The 21,358-nt window shown below is 28.6% G+C and overlaps 3 protein-coding genes and 1 pseudogene across 4 annotated transcripts; all 4 read left to right on the top strand.

The window, feature by feature from the left end:
• Window positions 1–2,509: 2,509 nt before the first annotated feature.
• LOC149878104 (protein disulfide-isomerase 2-like) lies at window positions 2,510–5,172 on the top strand. Its single transcript, XM_090073031.1, has 7 exons — window positions 2,510–2,729; window positions 2,893–3,090; window positions 3,225–3,493; window positions 3,591–3,787; window positions 3,925–4,277; window positions 4,363–4,538; window positions 4,626–5,172. The coding sequence occupies exons 1-7, from the start codon at window positions 2,594–2,596 to the stop codon at window positions 4,824–4,826; spliced, it is 1,530 nt and encodes a 509-aa protein (XP_089929157.1). The 5' UTR covers window positions 2,510–2,593; the 3' UTR covers window positions 4,827–5,172.
• A 1,685-nt stretch (window positions 5,173–6,857) lies between these two features.
• LOC149878103 (uncharacterized) lies at window positions 6,858–8,567 on the top strand (annotated as a pseudogene).
• Window positions 8,568–10,934: 2,367 nt separating this feature from the next.
• LOC149878102 (large ribosomal subunit protein uL13-like) lies at window positions 10,935–13,313 on the top strand. 2 transcript variants are annotated; one of them, XM_090072833.1, is made up of 4 exons: window positions 10,935–11,022; window positions 11,385–11,548; window positions 12,576–12,823; window positions 13,118–13,313. In XM_090072833.1, the coding sequence occupies exons 2-4, from the start codon at window positions 11,403–11,405 to the stop codon at window positions 13,288–13,290; spliced, it is 567 nt and encodes a 188-aa protein (XP_089928959.1). In that variant the 5' UTR covers window positions 10,935–11,022; window positions 11,385–11,402; the 3' UTR covers window positions 13,291–13,313. The 2 variants fall into 2 exon arrangements, with proteins under 2 accessions (XP_089928959.1, XP_089928960.1); XM_090072834.1 differs by having other exon boundaries at window positions 10,949–11,066.
• Window positions 13,314–13,464: 151 nt separating this feature from the next.
• On the top strand, window positions 13,465–21,030 carry LOC145192926 (uncharacterized). Its single transcript, XM_090072832.1, has 11 exons — window positions 13,465–13,605; window positions 14,069–14,123; window positions 14,343–14,408; window positions 14,572–14,679; window positions 15,695–15,819; window positions 16,457–16,582; window positions 17,638–17,691; window positions 18,762–18,840; window positions 20,111–20,212; window positions 20,347–20,454; window positions 20,538–21,030. Exons 1-11 carry the CDS (start codon window positions 13,565–13,567, stop codon window positions 20,652–20,654), a joined length of 981 nt encoding a protein of 326 aa, XP_089928958.1. The 5' UTR covers window positions 13,465–13,564; the 3' UTR covers window positions 20,655–21,030.
• The last annotated feature ends 328 nt before the right edge of the window (window positions 21,031–21,358 follow it).

The raw sequence follows: 21,358 nt of genomic DNA, 5'->3' as shown, positions 1-21,358 counted from the left end.
TAGCCGCAATACGCGGAAAATATAAACAGTTTCGATTTCGAAATATTTGATTTTTTTTAAAAGGGCCAATTTTACGAAATTTCATTAGTTAATTATTAACAAACGAAATGTTATAACAATTATCAAAGTGTACTAAGATATTACTCTTGCATATATTTTTTAAAAATATATTACACAAATTCTGTATATTTAATATTAAGAGATGTAAAGAGTTTTTTTTAGTTTTCTCAAAAACGGGTTTTGAGCAAATCAGCCCTTTTAAAAAACATTAATTCAAATGTTCTTATATAAATTAACCTCACTCGTTTGCAAGTCGTCAGGTTAGAATTATTTTGTTCTATCTCAAATTTTAAACGTTGGGAGAAAATGAATTGTTAATTTTACTAAATAATGATTACTTTTAAAACAAATTTTTTTTTTGAAATTTTTTTTTCAAAATAGTTTCTTTAAATATAAATTATTTATAGAATAAGTTATTATTTCTTAAAAAAGTAATAGTAAAATTTTAAATAATTTTTACTTATAGAAAAAAATCAAAAACTTTCTTTCAACGTATAAAATGGGAGAAAGAACAAAATAATTCTAACCTGACGAAGTGTAGTAAAATTTTCATGACTAAAAACCCTAAACCGGCGCTGTGTCAGGTTTTTGTCGGTGGCCATGTCATCATTTGTCGTGTATTATTCTCCATTGTACTATTTAAATATTTTTACATACCAATATTGTATACTTCTGGTCGTTGTCGTGCATGGATATAAAATTTTCATTTACTTGGCGTACCTAGGCTTTAATCTATTATACTTACCCCTAATTTTTTGCTAAAATAATACTCTTTCCTCATAACAACCTCAATTCGCTGGCTTATGCTCCGAGAGCCCCAATGGAGTGTAACGTTTTCTTGCTTCTTGTTCAATCGCGCAACATTCTTTTACAATTTAAATCTTCTGAGAAAAGTCTTTTCTTTTATTTCGCTTAGTACGCAACTTCATACACATCGTCTGCACTTTATTCATGAACGTCCTGAACGTGGGTGGGTTTCTAAACTACCCGTGTATTCATGTTGCGGAATGATATTTTTCGCAGTCGATTTATTCACACAATAAGAAAAAAAAAATCATAATTAAAGGAATTAGGAACTGTTCTCGGAATTAGTATAAAGGATTGGGAAATATAATAGTATTAACATTTCTTAAACAATATTTCTATAGTGGGCATAAGCTTCATAAATAATTAAATATACTAACATTATCTACATTATACTAACATTATCTACATTAAAATGCAAATGTTCCTAGAAAAAAACTTGTTTTTGGTTTCAAACCATTTTATGTTTAACTTATAATATAAAGTTTAAAACAAAAAATACAAATTTAGAAAGAAGAAGTTTATTCCAAAAAAAAACCAAGCAAAAAAAAAAATGAACTTAGGTAACAAAGAAAAAAAAAAAGTAGTAAATCTTTTCCCTAAAGCGCCGCACTCAATTTCCACATTTTGTGCTGCAAACCGGTCCAGCATGTGTCAACAAAATTCATCCATATTTGTTAACTAGTACCCAGGATTTTACTGCTAGAGCAAATTTTTTTCTTTCTTTTATATCATGTTAAACACCTGGATTGTCACATGTTTTTTCGCAGTATATTTATTCATTTACATAGATTCTTTTGCAACTATTTGTATCTCAAGTTATCAAACACGTTTTGCAATGTTTACGACTGTTTTCTCTTAGTAACATTTGGAAACAATCCTCTGGTAAAATTGAGTTTTTTTATTTGGAGGAGGGATGAGGGGGGGGGGGGGTTGGCAAAAAACCAATTTAATAAAAAGATTCTGTAGAAGAGAAAAAGAATGATAAAATAAATGAAATTTTTTCACAGACAGGAAACCATTTCATTTTATAATGGTGGCAATTACAAAAATGGTAATAACAATAGTAAGAATGATAACTAAACCCAAAGCACCAATTTTAGAAAGTCACGATGATCAATGAGTGGACAGCTGCCAGCCCAAAAATGTATTTTTTTGTTGTTGTTGTATTTTTTTGTATTTTTAATTAACTGTGGCAGATTCTTGACTAAAAAACGTAATATTGACTTCAAGTGCTGCCACACGATGAGTACGCTAAAAAACCTTTCGCATATTTTCTCGCAGGACCATAAATTTAAGTCTTTTTTTAACATTCAGTTTATGGCTACAATTTACAAATACTATATTTGCTCAATAAACCTTGTAGGTTTCCAATAACGTTTATAATTTTATCTTCAAACAGCACAAGATTATTTCTTTTTTTTTTAATTTTAGAATACGATTTAAGAAAACATTAGAACTGCTTCCATTTTCATGAAAAAAAAATGCTCAAGTTAATCTCTCTTAACCCCTTAAACGAAACTTTCTGTTCAATCCGTCCACGTGAACAGTTTTCTGTAAACATTTATGCGGGACATACTTTATACATTGAACCAATCAAAACAACACACGGCTAAAAATGTGCGCGCGCATAATGGCAGATAATGTTCATCAAAACATTACACGTCTAAAGCTCCTTTCAAAACATAGTCAGTGATAGTGACGCCTCAAGCAGTTGACCTCGAAAAGAATGAAGCTTCTAATACTCTTTGCTCTTGTGGGTGTTATTGTAACAGAACTAAAGGAGGAAAAGGATGTTATAGTTATCACCACAGAAAATTGGAAGGAAGCCGTTCGTGATGATAACAATATTTTAGTAGAATTCTGTTAGTAAACAAATTTGAACATTTTACGTAACTATTTCCGATTTAATATTTATATATTTGGAATTTTTTTTATCCTATCCACTTATAGGTTTTTTAAGTTAATCAATGGTTTTGCTGAACTCTCGTATTGGTTCATTAAAAAAAAAAATACATTAAACTTTAGATGCACCTTGGTGTGGTCATTGCCAAACACTAGAGCCAGAATATGCTAAAGCTGCTAAAAAGTTAAAAGACTTGAAATCAACAATAACTCTTGGAAAAGTTGATGCCACAGTGGAGACAAAACTTGCTGAAACATATGGTGTTAAAGGTTTTCCAACTTTGAAGTTTTTTAAGCATGGAAAAGAACAAGAATATAATGGTAAACATTTTAACATAACTTGTAGCTTCTAAAAATGTTGATATTAAAATACTAATGTTATATTTCTAGTTTATTTGATAATAAATTTCAAACAAGAAAGTTTTGTAAAAGTAAGAGCTATTTTCTCATATCAGGTGGCAGAACTGAAGCAGAAATTATTTCATGGCTAAACAAAAAGACTGGTCCTCCTGCTACAAATGTTGCTACAGCAGAAGAATTAAAAACATTTATTGATGCTAGAGATGTTGCCGTTGTAGGATTTTTTGCTAGCCAAGATTCTGATCTTGCTAAAGTTTTCTTAAATGTGGCTGATAGCACAGATGATATTGAGTTTGCAATAACTACCCCTTCAAATTCTGGAGAATATGCCGTTACTGAAGATAAAGTTGTTGTTTTTAAGAAAGTATGTTTATTTGATGAGAAATTTAGTGTTATTTTTTAAAATTTGAGTTTTAATTTTGACTAATAGTTTAATTATTTGTTTTTTTTTTTGTAAATAGTTTGATGATTTACGTGCTGACTACTCTGGTGATGCTGTTGAAAGCTCATTAAAATCATTTGTTAGAGGTGAATCAATTGCTCTAGTCACTGAATTCACTGATGAAGCTGCATCCAAAATTTTTGGTGGAGATATTAAATCACATATTCTTTTGTTCATTAGCAAAAAAGCAGAAAATTTCAAGGAAACAATTAACCAGTAATTACTTTGACTTATTTTTAAATTTCTAACCATTCAGTTTCAACATTTACCTACATATTCTATGCTGAACCCATATAACCATTTAATTAATAATGTTTTGATTTAATATTGTAATTATACTATTATAACTTTAGGTTCACTGAAGCTGCAAAGTTGTTCAAAGGAAAAGTTCTTTTCATATACATTGATTCAGATTTTGAAGATAATTCTCGAATTATGGAATTTTTCGGACTTAAAGCCGAAGATGTTCCAACTCTCAGAATTATCAAGTTGGAAGGAGATATGACTAAATATGTACCTGAAACTAAAGAAATTAACACAGAAACAGTTTCTAAGTTTGTGTCAGCTTTTGTTGATGGTACACTCAAGCCATTTTTAATGTCAGCTGATGTTCCTGAAGACTGGGATAAGAACCCTGTTAAAGTTCTTGTGGGAAAAAATTTTGCAGAGGTTGCATATTCAGAAAAGAATGTTTTAGTTGAATTTTGTAAGCAACTTTTTAGTTTTTTCTTAAATAATTTAAAAGTAGATTAAACAAGGCATTTAGCAGTTTTAATTTTTAACCTTTTTAGATGCTCCTTGGTGTGGACACTGTAAACAGCTTGCACCTATTTGGGAGAAACTTGGTGAAAAATATGCAGAAAGTAGTGATGTTATTATAGCAAAAATGGACTCAACTGCAAATGAAGTTGAAGATATTAAAATCTCAAGTTTCCCAACAATTAAATATTTCCCTAAAGAAGGAGGAGTAAGTGTGATATGTTCATATTTTTAAGATGAACTTTTGTATTTTAAAAATGCAGTAACTCAAATTTGCTGATTTTTTTAAAAATAGGTCATTGACTATAATGGTGGCAGAACCTTAGAAGATTTTGTAAAATTTATTGAATCTGGAGGTAAAGAGGGTGCTGGTAGCTCTGAAGAAGATGGTCCTGATGAACCTATTGAAGCAGGTGAAGAAGGAGCTGAAGAAGAAACCTCTGAAGAGGGAGAAGAAGTTGTTGAAGGAGATGCTACTGTGAAAACTGAGCTATAAAAATAACTCAACTTCTAGTTTTTCTGAAATATTTATATTTGTTAAAATCGAAATTATCTTGGTTAGTTCACTATATATTTTTGAAATAACATATCTATTTATTACCATTAGATAGCTACTTCATGTTATTTAGATACCATGTGGACTTCTTGATTGCTTTTTAACGCAAAAAGATAAATACAAGTTCTGTTTACTCCAATTTTTTTTTTATTTATTAGTGAGATCTATGCTAGCTAATTGTAAGGTGTTGTTTACATGGGCTCTTTCTAAGAATATTTGTTTATATTTTATATTATTAAAGATTTTTTTAAATATTCAAATGAAAGAAAGGCGGATAAAATCTAAAGTTTTGTATTCCCTTGTTTTTCTAGCCCTTTTTGTTTCACCTGTCCTTAGTTATTGTGTTAATAGTTACTTGTGTTTAATAAAACGACGGACATCAAAAGAAAGAACTCGGTAAATTCTGTATGATAAATATTGTTGCGCAATCTGTTTGACCAGATGTTTATCAAAATTTCGGTTAAACTTTTACATTATGTTGTTTGAAGACTTCTTTTCAAAATACGAAACCAAATAGAATATCTAATCTAATCAACTTGACTAGTTTATGTTCAATATTTACGCAGCAAACCCTATCATAATGGAAAGTCTTTGCAAATGTGGATTTTGTTATTCCTTTTTTTTGTGGAATTAAAGCAATAAATGGGTATTACAGTCATTCCGGTAACTCGAACACTTGTTAAATCCTTGAAGAAGTCTAACCGACTTCTAGTAAATTTTTCCAGTAAAGTTGGAACTTAGGTAACTCGAACTTCATCAATATCGTGCCCTTCGGAAAATTTCTTCGGATTACTTAAACTTTTCGTACGTTTAATAAGCTGTTGGACGCGATGTATATGCCGAATATTAAAGAAGTAATTGTATTGCTAAATTCTTTGCGAAAATCTTCTTTTGAGTGTTAGCGTGAAGTTGCTTTTTAACTCAAAGTTTGCAACATGGCGACAATTACATCTAAGCGAAAGTTGAATTCAAAAACTGTTCGAGTCAAATGCAACGGAATGAAGGAAGTCTTAGATGGCATCACTTAAGTCAAAGGTCGTTTTAAAGTGATACTAAAGAACACCTTATCCACCTGGTTGAGAAACAAGGAAAAAATCTTTGATGCTGTGAAGAAAGGAAACAACTAAAAACATCAGCGTTTGAAGAGAGAGTCATTTGCAAATTTAGATCAAGCCATTTTCAAATGACTTCTGATCGTTGCTTCTTACAGGATTATCATCCGCTAATTGGAAAAAAATTGCTAATGTTTTTCATTTTCATTTCAAAGCAAAAATCGCCCAGATACTTATAAAATGTAAAGCACTTGCCGTGCCATTATCGTAGCCAAAAGAGTTGAATTGATGGCATACCATTTTGAGGAATGGGTTCGTAAAACTGACAGCTTACGAAGAAAGGACGAAAAATTTTTTTATTAACTAGTTGATAATGTATAGCCCAATCTCGTATCAATAAATTTGACCTTTCTACCACACAAAACTACCTCAAAGTTCCAACCAATGGACTAGGGCGTGATTAGATCTCTTAAAACCCATTTAGAATATTGTCTGTTCAAAAAAATTTATAGATTCAATAGAAAAATATGCTTCCTCTGGAATTCTCTATATTGGATGCCATGCAAATGCTTCATGTTGTTTGGGGGAGTAATAAAGCAGAGTATATTGATAAATGTATAAAAAGTTTATTTAAATTCAAATGTGGAAAAAGAATTATCAGAAAAATTAAAACAAACTAATAAACGTAACTTCTTTCTTAGAATCTTTTTTCACACTTTTTTTATTAGTAAAATGTTAATATTTTAGAATTGATTAAACTGTTGAAGAAATTTGCGCCAAACTCTTTTGATATATGTCATATCAAAAGAGTTTGGCTCAAAGTACTTCAACAGTTTTATGCAGAGACAAAATTCAGCTTAGAGATCCTAATGATAATAGATTAGAAGATATTTTGAATTTTGGAAATATGTCTTTAAAGATGGCTGGAAAGCAAGGTAAAAGGGAGAAACAACTTACTTGTGACGCTGCACAGTCAATATACCACACATGTAATGGTATTGTTGAACTATGTAAATCATTATTTGATAGCTCACATCAATTTGTCATTCTTAGTGAGTTTTCTACTAATCCATTGGAAAAAGAATATAGCAAATTGCGCCAAGGTTCAGGAGGTACATATTTCATAACAGTACAACAGTACAAAGTTGAATATTTCAAGAGCTAAGCTTTTGCTGTCACTTGATAATCCAGCTGTTGAGATAAGTCTTGATACAACCCACTCTTGTCCAAATTGTGGCTTTCTATTGGATGAGCCCTTTGCTGAGATATTTGACAATCTACCATATCTCGAATCTTTTACTTCTCTCGATACAAATATGGCACTTGTATATATCAGGATATTTAACTCGTAAAGATAAAGAACCATGAATTGCTAGATAAAACCACTTTTTACCACCAAAAGTATGGATAATACATAGACTCAATTGACCGTGGTGGGCTTAATATTCCCACAGATAATACCTGTCAATGGGTAATATCTGCTTTTATAGTTTTCAATGCAATTAAGGATAGAGTATGCAGAGTATCATTAAGCAATATTCTAATGATGATTTCAGAGTTTTACAATTTTGAGATGCAGCGACACCATGGAAACATTCTTTCAAATATCTTTTTGAACAATTTATGTAAACTTCTGACTCCACGTTCAAATAAAAAACCAGCTCAAAAAATATTGAAATTGTATATATATATTTTATTTAATTAAAGTTTACTGACTTTTTAAAGTTTTTTTGGCGATTATATATATATATATATATATATATATATATATATATATATATATTTTATTTATATATTATCAGTTTTTAATTATAAAGTAAATTTTTTTGAGAGAAAAAAGTTTATTGAGTTGAAATAAAATTACTAAACCAATATTTTTTAGTTTTTGCTGTTTATAAAATAGGCCCCCAGTCAGATACGCCGTTTGCGCGTTGGCAAGGCCTGCAGTATATATCGCCGTTATTTGTATATATTTAAATACAGCTCAAAGTTCTCTACAACTTTAAAAAAAAAAAAAAAAATTTAAAAACACATTTCCCGAAAAAAAAATTAATTGAAATTATTAACTATTTTATCTCATATGTTTTAAAGTTTACTTTTAAAAGGAACTTAGCTTTTATCAAACATTGGATAAGTCGAATCATTTTCCTTGGATCCGTAACAGTTCGACTTACTGGAATTGAATTGTTTTTTCTTAAACGTAAACAGTAAGTTTAGAGGGGTCTTGATCTCTGTAATTCATTTCAAAGTAATAAAATCTGGTTAAATCAAATATAACAGGGTGTCAATAAACGTAACAGGGTGTCAACAAGGTGATACCTCAATATTTTCTGTTTTCTTTTTCTTTATTGTATAAACTGCTTTTACCTAACAAAATGTGCACAACTTCATTCATAATTTTTTATTCACAGTTTCTCTTTATTTTGAATTATATAAACCTCTTAATTTAAATTGACCAAGTTCATTTATTACAATTTATATAAGTTCAAATGGGATCTTCTTTAAGGTTTATGTGGACATAGAGAGAACTAAAAGTTGGGAAGCCTATGTAACATATGTAACATATGAAACATATGCAACAAAATGCACTAAAAAAAAAATGCAGATCTCCGTAAACGAAAAGTCATAATGATAATAAATCGTTTATAAAACAGTTGCAGCATTTTAAGAAATTTTAAGAAGCTTTTGTTATTTTGACACAAATATTTATACTTTATTTTTCTATATTACATTTTTTCTTAATTGAGAAAATCGATATCCATGTTATTTGACAAAGCGTTGATATATGTATATAAACATCTATAATTATACATATGCAAATACATATACACAAAATGTATCTATACTTCACCGTAGTAAAAAAGGATGGTACGAGGTATTATCATCTGCAGAAAAAAATTTTCTTTGAAAAGTTACTCCAAATGCCGTTTAGAATATTTAATGAGATATTTATACAGAAAGCTTTAAAAAGATTGAAGTTTTGGACTTTTGTTGTCAAATGTTTTGTGTTAAATTTTGGCGTGGTAATAAACGCCACCGAATTAAAGCCACCAAATAAATTAACAATAAATTTATCAAAATATTAAAATAAATTCTTCTAAACCCTTTACTGCCAAAGCAACGTCAAAAAACCTGTCGTTTGGATGTTGCGCCAAAAAAAATCTTAAATATACATTTAGGGTTTTCCTAGAAAATGGTCAAAAACTGAAAAGTTTTTACATTCAAACCTTTTTGTTTAGTTACTAAAGAACATGTAGTTGCGTCATTGTGTAATTCATTGTGCACAATGAATATGTAGTTCAATAACTATATATGGCTCGTTGTGCATAATTCATTGTGCACAATGAATTAAGAAATGATATTTAAATTGTAAAAGCGAATGAGCGTGAAGATGAAATATATAACGTATATAGAATGCAGTCGTCTTAATATTACAGAACGTAGAGAATATTCTACTTGCTTAATTTAAACTTTAAAAGTCTCTATAAAAGGTGATACAATACACTTTCTATTAATACCTTAATTGCTAGGTGTTAATTAAGGTATTGATAGATAAATTAGTAGTATTTTTCAAACACCCAATTTAAACAAAACTAAATTTTAGTATTTCCCGTTATGACAAGAAGGGGACACAATTATGAATAGAAACATTTCTTACAATTAGACGTTCTTCTTCGAACAAATGTTCTTTATACAGCTTCAAAGAGTACATATGGTCTTTATCCTTCTAATATACAATTGCTCGTCCAGTCAAACGTTTCCCTGATTTTAGTGCACTCAACTCTAAAATATCACGATATCCCTCTATTCTCTAAGTTCCTTTGACTTTAATTAAACTACCAGCCTGGTTCTTCCGAAAAAACCCAAACCATAGCTAATACTTCCCGTAACGAATTGTTTTAAGTGAAAAGTTGCTTATTGGTTGATAAAGTATCAGCATTAACAAAAGGATTATTTTGCTCAGAAAGTCACCTTTATTGAACCTTTATATATGTAAAGATATATAGTCAGCTTAATCATGCCAAAACATAAATATGTAAATTAAGACTCTTCCAATGCTCGTTTTCCCATGCGTCGATGAACAAAAATTTCATCGATGCAACGAAGAAACTGTGATTCTTCAATCCAAATGGCAATTGGTTATTTTTGATTCTAAAACCTCCATTGAATCGGTATATTATATTATTTTTTTGTGGTCATGCAAAGATTAAAATGTCTTTTGCGAAAATAATAACCTGAACATTTTCACCAGTAAAAATTTTAAGAAAAAAAACAAATGAAATTCACGTTTTTTTTTCGTTAATTTATTTATATCGCAATTCTCCCAGGTTCTCTTCTTCTTATAATTCCTTTTCATATAATTGTTCTACACCAATGATATTTATTAACTAGATTTATTAACTTCACAAAAATTCCATAAGAAAAAGTGAAGCAAGTTTTTAAAGTTTTTAATGCCGGTAGCCGTTTTATTTAAACTGACAATAATTCATTTTTGCTTTGCTTTAATTCATTGATGCGTCATTTCAGTTTTGCAAAGCAAACCTGGGCTGGCAAAAAAATTGCTTCATTGCGGAAGCGCGAGTTAGATATCTAGTTAACATATACTAGTATCATTATTCTACACTGATGTATCGAGGGAAATTCTTTTGAAAGAAGCACCACGCTTATAATATTCTACTATTTGCCTCTTTTTAATCAAAATTTTTATATACTAAATGAGATTTCGAATATCAAAAATGTTTTTAAACAAATTTTCGATCATTTATGATGATTAAGAATAGCGCACACTTGTAAATTCTTCTATTTCTTGAATGCAAAAGAAAAAGCCTCATTGTTTAAAATGTTTATATTTAAAAAAAATTTAGTTTAATTATCTTTTTTTGATATTTTGGACTTAATAACTCATCTTATTTTAACCACATTCATTTTAACTGTCAATTTTAAGGATTTTTCCCTGAGAACTCCAGAGAACTGGAGACGGGGTGGGTAAGGAGAATGGGCGATTAGAATCTCGTCTTCAAAAATGGTACCTCCAAACCTTGCTTTCTTTACCAGAACAGATCAAACCCGGTGCACGTGAAGAGGTCTGTAGTGTAATATTTTTATACCACTGATTTTACATATCCAGGTCTTTATTGATTTTTTAAAATTGTGTTTTTTGAACTTTTATGTTTCTTCCTTTTTTTTAATCCAAAAAGTTGAACGTAACTTGTAAAACCTAATAAATTCTCTCTAAATTTTTACGTAGAAGAATACGAATTTAAACCATTAGTCATTTATTTTTGCCCTGAAGAAATATTTTCTTGAATTATGATCAAATAAAGAAGATATTTTCAACAATAGAAATTAATGCTTTAAATATATATTAAGTGATACAGCTATCTTCTTAAACAATTCAAAATTATTTGAAGTTTTAAGTTAAAAAATAGTCCCTTTTTTCTTTCAGGAAGTGCCCTGTTATAAAATGGGTTTTGAAAAAGTGGTTATTATAGATGCAAAAGGGCATTTATTGGGGAGATTAGCTTCAGTAATAGCTAAAGCAATCCTTCAAGGACAGAGAGTTGTTGTTGTGCGATGTGAATCAATCAACGTCAGTGGAAACTTCTACAGGTTTGTTCCTTAAAATTATGATGCTTTCTTTTAATTTTGTTGCATGTACAATTAATTTTTAAGTTGTTTTTTTAAAATATACTGATTCAATGGAGCTTCTACAGTTAGAGCAACATAATTTTTTGGTAAACTAATGTTACTGTTAGTATTTGTAATGGTAAGATGCACTAGTCCTCTAATTTAGAAAATTTAGTGCCTTTCATCAAAAAGGCACTAAATTTACTAGATTAAGGGACATTTATATTAAAACAAAAATCAAGGAATACTATTTTTGGTCAGTTTAGAATGATGCTCTACTGCTGTCTTAATTTCTAACTTAAATGTACACCAATCTTTTGCAATTGTTAATATTTTTTATGCAATTTATTTATTTTATGCATTTTCTTTGTTACTCTTTTGCTGATTTAAAATTATAATTTATAACTTAATTCACTGGATCTTTATTACCAAACATTCAATTAAATAGATTCATTAATCTTACATATCCTACTCTAACAGCTTTAAATGTTGTAAATTGAAATTACTTCTATGAAGGTATATGAATTATTTCCTGTGAAGCTTATTAAGTTAACTAATTGCAATAAAAAGAAACCAATATTAGAAAAGCAACTTTAAAATCTTTCTGACTATCTTCTTGTTTCTGTATTCTATATTTTAATTTCCTGACAAAATATTGAAAATCTTTCTTTCAAAATCATCAAATAATGTGCTTAAATTCTTTTCTGCCTGCACACTAACACTGAATTGTTAGTGAAATTTTGATGATGTTTTACTACTAAAGTTACATGAAAAACAAGATTTATAACATAAGTAATTTTTCATTCATAAGAGAGTAAAAGTCTAATACAACTTACTTTTTCATCTAAGTTAATAGTTCAGATAAGAAGAAGAATGTCTTATACTCTATAATGGTTTATTTATTGGTAATATTCTGAGACAGTAAGGAGGTTTTCAGTATCATTAACAGAGGGCAAATAATTTTACTTTTTGATTATAGTTAAATGTTATTAAACTGAGGTCTTTTTAGAAACAAGCTGAAAGTTTTGGACTATTTTCGAAAGCGAATGAATACAAACCCATCGAGGGGTCCATATCATTTTCGATGTCCTAGTAAACGACTGTTTAAAGTTGTTCGTGGAATGATCCCTCATAAAACAAAGCGTGGAATGGAAGCACTCAATCGCTTGAAAGTCTTTGATGGTGTTCCTCCTCCTTATGATAGAATGAAGCGAATGGTTGTACCTTCAGCACTTAGAGTAGTGAAATTAGCACCTGGTTAGTTTACTGATAGTGTATACTTAAAATTTATGTCATATATTCAATTGATCCTTGCAAAAGTTTGCTGTTTTTGGTTAATTGTTTTAGTAGTATCTGTTGCAATGCTGAGCTAATGTGTCAAAGAATAAGATTTATGAAGGGTTTTTTAATAGGCGCAAACTCAGATATAATACCAAATATGTTTAAAAGAAGAATAAAGTGGATGATTTCTTTATTGTACTTAATTCTTTAATAGCTAAATTTTTTACGTTGAACTAAATTTTTCATGTAGGAACTTATATTTTCATTTAGGTCGTAAATATTGTACACTTGCTCGTTTATCTTCTGAAACTGGATGGAAATACCAGACTGTTATTGAAACTCTTGAGGAGAAACGTAAAGCAAAATCAGCAATTTACTACAAAGCTAAAAAAGAAGCCATTAAAGCTAGAACTGAAGCTGAAAAACAAGTTGTATCTGCTTGAATGGAATAAAATTTTAGAACTCATGTATTGACTTATTCTTGTTACTTAAAAAAAAACCTTGTTATTTGTGTTAATTTCTACAGGTAAACACCTCTAAAGGTTTTTAAACAGCTCTTTTTTTAAAAGAAATATTATGCTAAAATATAATCAAATTACTTAAGTTTGCTTTTAGTAAAAAATAATGGTTGACATAAAGCATTGAGTTAAAACTAAATATTAGGTTGTTATTATTTGTTTCATTTTGTTTTTTGAGGAAAATAAAAAAATTATTTTCATGATGCATGAAGAATCACTTCTTTCATTAATGAAGAAAAAGTAAGTTATGTTTTATTGCAAATTGTTAAACTAATAAGTAATTTAAGGAGTATAGTAAGTAAAATAATTCACAAAATCTAATCTAAAATTTACCTTTTGAAGCATTTATTTTAATCCATTATCACTTTACCAGTCTCATCCTAATATGTAGCTGGATATACAATTTTGGTAGATTTTTCAAATACTTTGTCAATGTACAAGATTTGATATTGATTGTACACTCTGAAAGATTTGAGACAGGTTAAAAATCCTCTTCCAATATCACTTTCCCAGTTATGTTTTCATACATAAGTGGATATTCAATTTTGGTAGATTATTCCAGTTTTCCAACAAAATATATACTTAGTTCACTTTGTATATACTATTTGAGAACTGATACATCTTTCTAAAAAAATGATATAAAAGTAGATGACTAAAACCTATTAAGTAAATTTTATTTTTAAAAATACTGTCATACTTTCAGTTTTTCCTCTTCTACAAATACAACTGATGTTTATGTACTTCAAGTACCTGTTAAGGTAGGGGATTTTATATTCAACTTAAAAGTCTTCAAATATATATATTCAGCAAGTAGAAAGTCCTAATATTTCCAAATACATTTTTATTTCATCTAATTTCATGAATATATGCTTTTTTATCATAAGTCATAGTTTTAGGAAATCATTACAGGAAATAAATTTGATATTTTTACCATTTCCAAAATTTTGTTTAAAAATAATTTCTTATTTTTGTTTTAGATAGAATCACGTTGGAAATCTGAACTAACTCTACTTAAAGGGGCAAAGCAAGATGATATTAATAAGGTTTGTTCTTATTTATAAATAGTAATGATGCTATTTACAAACTAGCCTTCTTGCCTGCCTGTGTTTTTCCAATTTTCAAAGTACAGTTTCCTTAAAAAAGATGTGTGCTTATACTCCTAAACAAACAGTGTAATTATAACAAGTCTGCTTGTTTTGTTTTTAGTTCCAATCTTTGGCTGAGTTTGCAGATCATCTTAATATGTCTATTGATTCCAATACAGGATCCCGCAAACGAAAACATGATAAATCTAAAAAGAATGTTTTAGAAAATGTATGTGCTTTTTTAAACTTTGCTAGTTTGTAAGCATTAATTTTAATTTTTAGAGTGCGAAGGAATGGCCACTTATTCAAAATTAAGTTTTTTCAAATTTTAATTTTCATCAAACATGTTAAATGTCAATTATCTGTCTACTGATGTAGAAGTTGCTGTTTCACAAACTAGTTGCAGTTGACGTCGTCTTGATATCATGTTTTCATGTTATTCTTCTGTACAACTTCAATAAAACACTTGTAGAGAATCACATACATGACTATCCATGTCTTAATAGTACCAGGAGAAATGGTTGTTTCTGTTCCTCCTAAGTTGTTTGGATTCCATTGAAGCATTGAAGTAGCTGACAGTTCAGTCATAATTCTAGCCAGTCATTTTGAATAGTAAATATAAGAAGAATATTTTGTAAACACTATGTGAAATTAAAGGAATGTAAATAGCTAGAATCTCTGCAAGAATACATAATTGCTGGTTGTCTTCAAACAATGTTAATGAATATTTTTAGCTGTAAAAGTTTTTTGTGCTTAAAGTCTGATAGTAGGAATCCACAATAATATAGTAAATACATAAAAAAAAAGAGAGAAGCTTAAAATTTCAGTAGTTTGGTAAATTAATTAAATTATTAGTTAAATTGGTAAATTAATTAAATTATTAGTTAAAAATACAGTTAAGTTCTAAATGGCAATGAAAAATTAAAAGTAATGCTCCGTATTCAAAAGTTAAATCAATTTTGTAATATATTTTTATAAAAACATTTAGTATGTAATATAAATACATTTGTACTTAAAAATTTAAGTAGATTGTTGCAAAGTTCTAAATCAAGATGAAAAAAGCTGTTTTAATTTGACCCACCAAAAAAACTTGTCTGAAGCCCAAATGCATCATGCAGTAAGCAAGTTGTCTGTGTAAAATATTGATAACCAAGTTGTTTGTGTAAAAGCTAACCTGCAGTGGGTGTTTTCATAAAAAGTCTTGAACATAACTTCATATTGTAATGTTGAATTTTTCTTTTTAGCATTCAATTGACTTACATAATGAAGTTTTTATTGAAGCAGCTTTGAAAAGGTGTCTTACCGATAAAAAGTTTTGGTCAGGACCTGGTCTCATTATTCTTATTAAAAGCTGTTGTATTACACAAAGGTATGCCACACATTTGTCATTTTAGATTATTCGATCATTTCACATAATATAGGATACTGTTAATCTTTTTTTTTTTTTTTTTTTTTTTTTTGTGGGGGGGGGGTTGTTTTCTTATTTTGCAATGTAATATTAAGAGTTGATGGTATATAAGTAACTAAAAATAACCACAATGCAAAAGAAAGTTGTTACAAACATAAATTCATTTTATAAAGTTGAAAAGTAAAAGTGTTTTCAACAAATTATTATTGTAACAAATAGCCAAGATGAAGGTACAGTTCATCAGAATAGCTTGGATTAGAAATGGAAATCCAACAGCTGATTTCCTAAATTATTTAAGAAAATAATTTACAATTACAGTTGTTTTTATAATAGAGTTCACTATTTCTAGATATTTATAAATTTCATAGTGAACTGAAAATCTCGATTTTTCACTTTATTTTTATATAAAATCACTTTTAAATCTGGATAGATAAATATAAAGGCAGCCTAAAAGTATCAGATTACCATGGATATTCAAAGGGAATACATTAAAGTATATTTTATAGCTTATTACTGAAATTTTAGTATTAAATGATAATATTTTTATTTTGCCAACATTCTATATTTTTTAATTGTACATTTAATCTTTTTTATTTAGATTGCGAGATACTATGCTGGAGTTAATATTGAAATATGAGTTCATGGAAGCATTTCAAGCCATATCAAGGAGTAACATTTTTTTATCATCAAAGCAAATCATGACAATCATGAAGTTCCTATTAAGGTATGTTAATAAGTATGCCTTAGTAAGCAAAATTCTGCATTTTGTGTAATTGAGTGTGCTATCAGTGTGCATATCAACAAGGATAAATGCAAAATAATATAAAACAATCATTTTACTAACAAAGGCTTTTTTTTTGAAAGTTTTTGAAATAGTTGTTAAACATGGCATTGTTTGTTTTTTTTACTTTTAACTAGTTTATATACTTTAATTTTTCAAAAAATTACCTGTCTTGCTAGTTAATTGCTTACCAGAGCATCAAATCTATTAGAATAAATAATAGTAAAAACATAAAAATAGGTTTAGTTCTTTTTTGGTGTTTGCTTTTTTTAAAAAATTGACAAACATTCCGCATTCTGTGTAATTGAGTGTGCTTTTACTGTGCACATCAACAAGGATGAATGCTAAATTAGTTTTGATGGTTGTTTTTAAACTTCATTTGTTTAATTTGGGGTGTCTTACAATTATCAGACATTAAGAATTTTAATTTTGTTTTTCAGTATGAAAATGATGTAGTTTTTTTAAAATTGTAAATATGTAAGGTTAGAATTAAGATTAACCATGAATTTTATTATTTAACCTCCAAATTTCAAGACTTTAATGTGAACAAAGACTTTAACATGGCTTAATTCAATTTAAATTCTGTATCAAGTTATGTTATATAAACATTAGTTCCTAATATCTGAAATTAATTTCAACTTGTCAATCAAATGAAATACTAGGGGTCTAATATTCTATGCCCTCTTAATTAGCAAATATTCTTATATCATTTTCTACCCTCTAATAAATGTCAAAAAATTGGCAAACACTGGGTTGGACAAAAGAAATGAAGTAACAATTGAGTAATTCCATAATTCTTTACATTCAAAAGTATTGATTTCTTTATTTTAATTACTGTAAATGTAACAAAATTTATCTCATTTTATGACAAAAAAAAAGAAATTTTCAAGCTCTTTTTAAAGACGCTTTCCATAACTTTGTTTAAAATTATTTGATTAAAATATATTATTCATTGAATCTCTTCTTAGATAATGAATTTAAATGGTTTCTTATTTCAGTTCTTCAGTCAGCAAAGACATCACTCAGCTATCCAAGACTTTGTATGGTGAATTGTATTCTTTTCAAATGTCTTAGGTCTTGTAAAGTCTATAATACATTTTGTATTTTCTATCGCATAGCTTTATAATTTCTCTTAATGTTAAATTTATGAAATATTTAGTATTTACAAATATTTTAAATGTTAAAGTTTAAAAAGAAGCAGTAAACTACACACTTATAGAATTTATGCAAAATAGTTTGTTTATTTATGCAATATTAATTGATTTTAGATTAAAACTACAAAAGTTTAATATTTTAAACATGACATATGGTGTATATTTCTTTATGTTATTTTATGTACTTTGTATACATCAATTTAAATTCAAAATTTTAACATTAGATCTATTACAAAATATATTCATATACAATAAAACTTCAAGTATGTTATCACTTTGGTTAGCATTTATCTTTAAAATTTAGACTTGAAATAAGTCTGTCAAGGAATTAATAGATCAAAATAAAATTGTTTTAGAATTAGTTTGGCAAACTTTGTGGTAAATACATTTTGGTTTTCTAAACTCCATGTATATACAGCTAATGATGATTTTTCACTTATTACATAATGATTGATTATACTCTGAATTCCTCGTTTCTGAAGCTGTTATGTTTGTCTAAAGCTAGTGGGTTTTTTTAAGTTTAAAGCAATGCACTCTTATGTTTTTTTCTTTGCACTTTACTAAACTGCTGATGATGAAATTTCACTTATGACATTTTATGAAATATTTTAAGTGAATTCCTCGTTTCTGAAGCTTTATGTAGCTTTGGTTGCCCATGTCTTCTATTTGTTATTGTTTTTCATTTTGTAATGAATAAAAGAACTTATGAACATTCACTTTTGACAATCACTGATAATTAGTGAATTCCTTATTCCTGAAGGCTTAATGTTTAACCAGAGTTGGTATAGTTTTTTCAAAGATTTGAGGCTAAGCAAACTGATTCAGAAAATTGTTTTAACTACAATATGAATGAAGAAAATATCTACACATAAATTTAATATTTCTATTGTGATTCTCTTTTGCAATTGTTATTTTGATTGCGTACGTTTTTATTATGCCTGCCAGTTGATTCTTTAACATCTTGAAAGATCGTCTGTTATTCTTCTTCCATTTGATGAAGTTTCTATGAGAAGTCATCTAAAACTGTTATCAACAAATGAAGCTGCTGTAAGTTTTATTTGTTAATTTGTCTGAAATATTTATACTTTTAAGAAATGTATTTATATACACTATGACCATATTCTGTAGCCACACCTCATTTTTGCATACTTTGTAATGTTCAAATTGAAATCGAACAATGATCATCTACTTATTAGTTGAGCATGTGCTGTTTTAAACTTTTTTTATTGTGTTTTTTTATAGCTATCAAAAAGATAAGTTTTACAAAATTTTGAGCTTTTTTTTTTTTTTATAGCAGCAGGATTTTTTTTTTTTTTTTGTCAGCTAAATTTAAGTTGAAAAATTCAAGTAAATTGCTTCACAATGCCAAAAGTAAGTGCATCAGATGAAAAGGAGAAAGAAATAGTTGACATTTACAGACAATGTCAATCATAGAAGTCACATGTAGGCTTGGTAGATTCTATAAGTTAGTAAGAAATTACTTAAGATCCAAAAAATTATGCTAAGACCAAACAGAAGCCAAAAAACAGAAATAGCCTAAGTATTGTGAAACTAACTTCAAATTCCACTATATCACTGTCAAAGTTTCTCTTTACTGAAACTACAGGTTTGTAAGGAAACAATTTTTAAGGTTTTAAGGTTTTAATACCATTTGATCAAAAATGACTAAGGCTCCAAATGTAATTCCTATGCACAAAGAAAGATGTTTTGAAATTCGCTGAACTGAACATGGTATGTCAATTGGATACTGTAAAATCTTTGTTACTTTTCAAATATTGAGCAATAAAACTGATTAAGTTTAATGCAACATCTAAAAAATTTATTTGTGTTTCTGAACTGCAGATGATATTTTCAGATAAAAAGAAGTTTAATTTGGATGGTTCCAATGGGTTTATAGGGTGTTAGAGATATCTACAGAAGAAATCAGAATATTTTTTTAACTCATAACTTTGGTAGAAGATCTCTAATGGTTTAAATTAGATAAGCTCTTCAGATGACATCGAGGTTCTGACCAACTGTTCGGGTCCATTCAAATCATCGTCAAATTTAATATTGTATTATATATCTATTTAAATAAAAAGTGTGGCTGTAGAAATTAGCAAATGAATTTTAACAATGCTTAAATATATTCTTAATCAAATAACTGTTAATTTTTTTCCCTGTCTTGTGCTCAATTGAATATATTTTAAGACGTATAACGACAAAAAATGTAAATAGCTAATGAACTAGGCAAAAAAATTGGGTCCAGCTATAGCAAATGGCTGCAATATATGTGTTTGTATGTGTGTATATGTATATTTGTAACTTTATTCTTCAGATTTTGCTGCATTTTCTTGTAGCTGCTTTAAAGATCTGTTCACCAGCTTTAAAAACCAAAGATTTAAGCTTCAAGAATTCTCATTTACTTAATGAAACTATTGTGAGTAACTCCTTTTAATATAAAGAGCTCTTGGGAACTTATTGTTGCTAGACTGATATAAGACATTTATTGTAAAGAATATTCAAATGGTTTAAGTGACGATTTTGGGTATTCTTTAATTTACTTCTCTTAAGGTATTAAAATGGATCGATTCTCTACTTTCGGCTCATCTGCTATCCTTTGTTGTGTCTCCAACATGTACTCCTATGGTTGAGGAATTGAGGAGACTGATTCTGAAACAGGTTAATAGCTCAAGTCATTCAGTTATCTAACTAAATTATGCTTTGCTTTATTTTTAGTATTTCTTCTTTTTTTTTTTTTTTAGAAACAATTTCACCGTGACATATCCTCTCTCACACCATATTTGATGTTCCTTCAAAACAGAATTAAACTGCCGGATAAATATGTAGGAAGGTATTCTTTCGAAACAATTACAATTTGAGTTGCAAGTTTTTGAAGCAAGTGCGTTCATTCGAGCGATTTGCTAACCCGCTCACCAAGCTGTAGAGAATGGAAGGGTTTCAAAAAAAAGGCTATTATAAAACAAATCCAGACCAACGTTTTTTATTAGAGCTTAATGTCATGGTGTAACTCTTTAGTATTAGTTACTTGCTGGATTGTAATCCTTCCTCAAGGTGTTGACGTTTATTCAAAATAGTTATAAAAGTTTTTATGATTATGTATTATTATTACGTGACACGAGCATAATTATTTTCTATGCCTCTCAACGGAATGTTTATGGATATTTGTAGCCGGAAATAACTTTTTAACGATTGTTCAGTTTTAATTCGATCCAAAAATGTACAAACTTTCTAAAACCTGTTTTTCTAGCGTAATGTAAGAGGAGAAAAATCTCGAGCTAAATCCTGAGCCGTTTTTAATATGTTAAATAACTGAGTTGTGGTCTTAATTACCGTAAATAATTTGCAGAATCTTCATCATTATTATTTTCATAATATCTTTTAAACAAAAGTTCATGCTTAAATGATGTAATAGTAATGGAAATAAGCCGATTCCGGAAGGTGGTTGGGTGTTAAGAAATCCATGGACGTATTAAGAGACGGACGTGCAGCGTTATTAGAGAGCTTACGATAAGGAAACGGCAACTGATACAATTTATGACAAATATTTGACACTAGGCATGCG

Source organism: Hydra viridissima, unplaced genomic scaffold, assembly GCF_058129835.1.
Source record: "Hydra viridissima isolate aposymbiotic clone 2 unplaced genomic scaffold, HvirCarnegie_v1 scaffold_15, whole genome shotgun sequence".
Classification (NCBI taxonomy): domain Eukaryota; kingdom Metazoa; phylum Cnidaria; class Hydrozoa; order Anthoathecata; family Hydridae; genus Hydra; species Hydra viridissima.
Note: the sequence above shows the minus strand (reverse complement) of the source record. Positions and strands in the feature narration are given on the sequence as shown.